This window comes from Limulus polyphemus, unplaced genomic scaffold (genome assembly GCF_000517525.1).
Source record: "Limulus polyphemus unplaced genomic scaffold, Limulus_polyphemus-2.1.2 Scaffold3033, whole genome shotgun sequence".
Lineage (NCBI taxonomy): Eukaryota > Metazoa > Arthropoda > Merostomata > Xiphosura > Limulidae > Limulus > Limulus polyphemus.
The window spans coordinates 144,396-149,006 of NW_013668643.1; the positions used below are offsets into that span (position 1 = coordinate 144,396).

General features: G+C 32.7%; 1 protein-coding gene across 1 annotated transcript in view; it reads left to right on the forward strand.

Moving 5' to 3' along the window:
• Positions 1 to 3,467, forward strand: part of LOC106468511 (probable glutamate receptor) — a gene marked incomplete at its 3' end in the record, with an annotated part of 28,769 nt that extends 25,302 nt beyond the window's left edge. Inside the window, exons 8-9 of the mRNA XM_013928939.1 lie at positions 2,494 to 2,756; positions 3,218 to 3,467. Of these exons, the coding sequence (XP_013784393.1) occupies positions 2,494 to 2,756; positions 3,218 to 3,467 (513 nt within the window). The remainder of the gene's footprint in view (positions 1 to 2,493; positions 2,757 to 3,217) is intronic.
• Between the last annotated feature and the right edge of the window lie 1,144 nt (positions 3,468 to 4,611).

A 4,611-nucleotide genomic window follows, 5' to 3' on the forward strand; every position in this document is an offset into this window, starting at 1 on the left:
CTGTAACAGACAGGTCGCTGTAACATACAGATCACTGTAACAGACAGATCGCTGTAACATACAGATCACTCTAACAGACAGATCGCTGTAACATACATGTCGCTCTAACAGACAGACCTCTGTAACAGACAGATCGCTATAACATACATACGTCTGTGACAGACAGATTACTGTAATATATAGGTCGCTGTAACAGACGAACCTCTGTAACATACACTAGTAAAAAAACATATTCTGATGAGCTGTTATAGAAACCAGGAAAATGAAAGGCCAACTTAAAAGGTTTGAGGGTCATAATGAAATTAGGAATAAATATTGTGATAAATGAAAGGAAGAAGGTGTTATGTTTAGGCAACGTGAAAAGTAGAATAGGTTTTAACTCAGCTAAAATAATTTTAAAAGAGTGGAACTTACTGTTGATTATAAATATAGTTTAAGTTGTAAAGTAACGGTTATTTTAATTATTATAAACACCAAACTTAAACGTAAAAAGAACAGTGGCAATTCTACAGCATACCAAACAAAGTGGTATCAATAGGGACGGAACCTAACTGTGGAGGATACCCATATTTTGATCCATTTTTCAGAAAATCTACAGAACTTTACAAATACAGTAAAATGTATCAGGGAGAAAACATAATGTCGCGGAGGGCACCCGGGGGTATCACCATGTTTGATGTGAGGGTATGCACTCCCACCAGGCCATCATATGGATGCGCCACTGTAGAAGACTCACATATAAGAAGAGAAATATAGCTAAAGGTGAAAATGCCATTCGAAACGTAGACAGAATTGTAAGCAAAAAGTGCTCATCATTATTCACGTTTATTGATTTTTTAGATGTTCTAATTTCTTTGTTCTTATGGTGATCGTTTTCCGCTACACTGTCTTTCCACGTTTCATTATGAAACGGCTTTACTCCTCACATCATGAAGTTCTTACTTCTTAGTTGGCTACTTAATTAATGGTTGCATGAGGTCCTCTCACTTCTCTAAAAATCAACCTTTAGTTATACTTGCTCTTCATCTCTTCGTGGAATCTCACATCTCCTCACTGTACTTTGAAACTTAACAAAAGTAATTCAAGATTTTTACATGTTTCTCCATGTTCATGAAAAGCCTTTCGACATTTCTAATAACTGCGTTTTTATAAGTTTTTTATCCTTTCTAGGTTCTTTCGTTAGTATTTTATAAAGTGTCTCTTTCTTTATATTTATATTCATATATTCGCGTATTAAAATCTTTAACATAAATAAAGAGAGCCGATTCTACATGGCTGGTCTAATAATTTACACTGCTGTGCTATATTAAAGCGATTAGTTACGCTTCTTCTTCACATTCAGTTCAACTTTATGTCAATTCGCGTTAGGCAAAAGATTTTATTATATTCAGAATATTTACCTAAAACATCATAAGAGAAGACGTAACAACATTGAATAATGCTTTAGTTGTATTGAACTGACAGATTAATAACGGGTAATATAGTTATACATAAATATTTAGAACAAATAAAATCAATGAATAAATATAAAAGTAACTAAAAAAACAATATCAGGTTTTGCAACCGTCACTTTTTTGTTACTAATTTGGCGTAATGATACGAGATTCACTTGTCTGCCGATTAAGGAAGAGAAAGGTTATTACTTTCGTCGCACCTTTTGCCCTTCGAACGTAATATTAAAATATCTATTATCAACTGTATTAGTTTATTTACTTTAAGACCCCATATTTAAAGTGCATATATCCTAAAACTACTAGGGAACCAGAGGCACACTGAGAATCAAACGTTTTATTCAAAATAATTTGGACGTGGCACTGGGTGTCTCAAAGAGCTGTCACAGAAAATGTTCAATATGCTTTTTGTCATTTTCAATCAGCGTATCAAACGTACGGCTAAAAGAAGCTACTGAAAGCATCATCTCTTGTGGAGAGTGTTCATTTATACTTGAGATATCCTGACCACCGGCCCATATTTGATTCAAATCCCTAATCCTCTATTGTTGAAAGACAGACAGAATAAAAATAAATGCTAGTTGGCAAGAAAAATGATTTAGCTGTGCAATATAATATGGTTTTGAAACATCTGTATTACGTACAAACATTTCTGAATAAAACTTGTGATTATCAATGTGCCTTTGGTAAGCTTTTGTTCTTCTAAGACAAGAAATATTTAAGATAAAAACCATTTTGAATATTATTTTACTAGCTTTATAAATCCTATAAATTCAGAGACATAATTAAATCTATTATAGTAGCATGTTAATCATTTGTATTGCAATATGATGTGTAAGATTATGTAAATTATTTGATGAAAATAAAATAAAATCAAAGATTTAAAATCCTGCCTCGAGACTACTTTCTCACTCTGAGCATGTGCATTTGTATTAATCTATATTTCACATTATACCCTTTGTTTATAATTGAACGTCCATTTTGTGGTTTACTAAAGACTCGTAAAACCATAGCACATAAAACATAAACATTTCTGTTTCAGAGCGCCACAGAAGGGGACATGTATAGAATTGGAAAAGAGATCAAAAGAGACCAAGAAGGGACATTAGTCAAGGATATCAAAACTGGAGCGTTTCGTACAATGCAAGAGTCGTATGCTCTTGTCTTCCCTCGATCCTTTGTAGAAGGCACACTGGTGAGCATGGGCATCAAAGACTACCACTTTGGGAGAGAACAGTTTTACATAAATTTCTTCTCTATTGCTGTTCCTAAGGGCTCTCCAATGAAAGACGCTTTTAGTAAAGTGTAAGTGGCAACATAGTATTCAACATCACAAACAAACAAAACGCATTATCACTAAAGATAATGTCGAAATCAACAGCAGATAATCAGATACCAACATAAGAAAGTCAGGTGAAACACTGCTAATAAAGTCAACAAAGCCAAAGTTAAATAAGCTAACTTAACGCCATCTACAAACTTGCCCTCACCATCAGAAATCTATAACGTTCTCTGGAATTAAACTGCATTTTTCTTAATATATGTCTTACCTGATGGTGACTGGATACTGCGAGTCGAAATGTTCTAATTATTAAAATGAGAACTTGCCTATTGTAAAAGTTGCTGTTATGGTATATTTGTATTAAACATAACCGAAGTAAGCTTATCGAACTAATTTGTGGTCAGTATTTTTTTTTCTTTTTTGTTTTCAACAAACCATGAAATTGTTAAGTGTTAAAAATGATTAGATATGTCATTTTCTTTAGGTTAAAACGACTAAACGAAATGGGGCTAATCAGCAAATGGTACAAGGATGTTTTAAGTCGGAGAGAACGACAAAAGATATTTTCAAAGATGACCAGCCATGATAATACTACCACTCCTATACCTCCACTAAACAAAGAGGAGCAAAAGGGACCACGTCCTTTACAGCTTGAAGATCTTCAGGGTGCTTATATTGTTTTCTTTGTTGGACTAATTTCAGCTCTGTTGGTGTTTTTGCTAGAGTTAAGATTGGTTCGGTATAATATTTGCAAACTGATGTTCTGTTAATTATCTTGTTGCAACATGTTAATTTATGTTTCTTTTCATGTTTGTTTGTTTTTGTTGTTGTTCATTTTCTTTTATGGGTTCAAATTTTCTTAGTGCAATGTAAACGATTTTCTTCTAATTTAATTGAAATAATCCCAGTGATAAACATGATTTTGTTACTTTGGGCTCTGAGGATTTATCACGTTAAAAAGAGGGTTTAGATACCTGTGATGGGCAGAGCACAGATAGCCCATTGTGTAACTGTGCACTTAACAACAAACAAGCAAATCATTGCATTAAGGAAATACCATAGTTCTATTAAAACTATTTAGCTGCTATTTCTGTTTGTTTTCTCGAATGAGCTGGAATGTCATTTCAGAAGAGCATGAGGGTGTTTTAATATTTTTTAGTTCTTAGCTTAAAATTCTAATAATCTCATAATGAAATAAATACGTTTTAGTTCTGTTAATTTTTCATTTAGAGTTTTTTGATATTTCACGACATAATTAAAATCAATGCATCATCTGACATTCTATTTGTAGATGGATCCATCTCTGGGAAAGTCGAATATTCTTTAATTCTCTCAGTTTTATTGTTGAAGATGGAAGCCACTTTACATAACATTTATGTCACTCTCTCAGTTTTACTGTTCAATACGAAGTCATCTGTGGAAAACATGAATGTTTTTTACTTCTCTTGGTTTTATTGTTGAATATAGAATCATCTCTGAACAACATGAAGATGTTTTTACTTCTCTTGGTTTTATTACTGAATATAGCATCATCTCTGAACCTAATGAAGGTTTTTTTTTACTTCTCTTGGTTTTATTGTTGAATGATGTTCTTTAATTCTCTTAGTTTTATTGTTGAAGATGGAAGCCACTTTACATAACATTTATGTCACTTCTCTTAGTCTTACTGTTCAATACGAAGTCATCTGTGGAAAACATGAATGTTTTTTACTTCTCTTGGTTTTATTGTTGAATATAGAATCATCTCTGAACAACATGAAGGTTTTTACTTCTCTTGGTTTTATTGTTGAATGTAGAATTATCTTTGAACAACATGAAGGGTTTTTTACTTCTCTTGGTTTTATTGTTGAATATAGAATCATCTCTGAACAACATGAA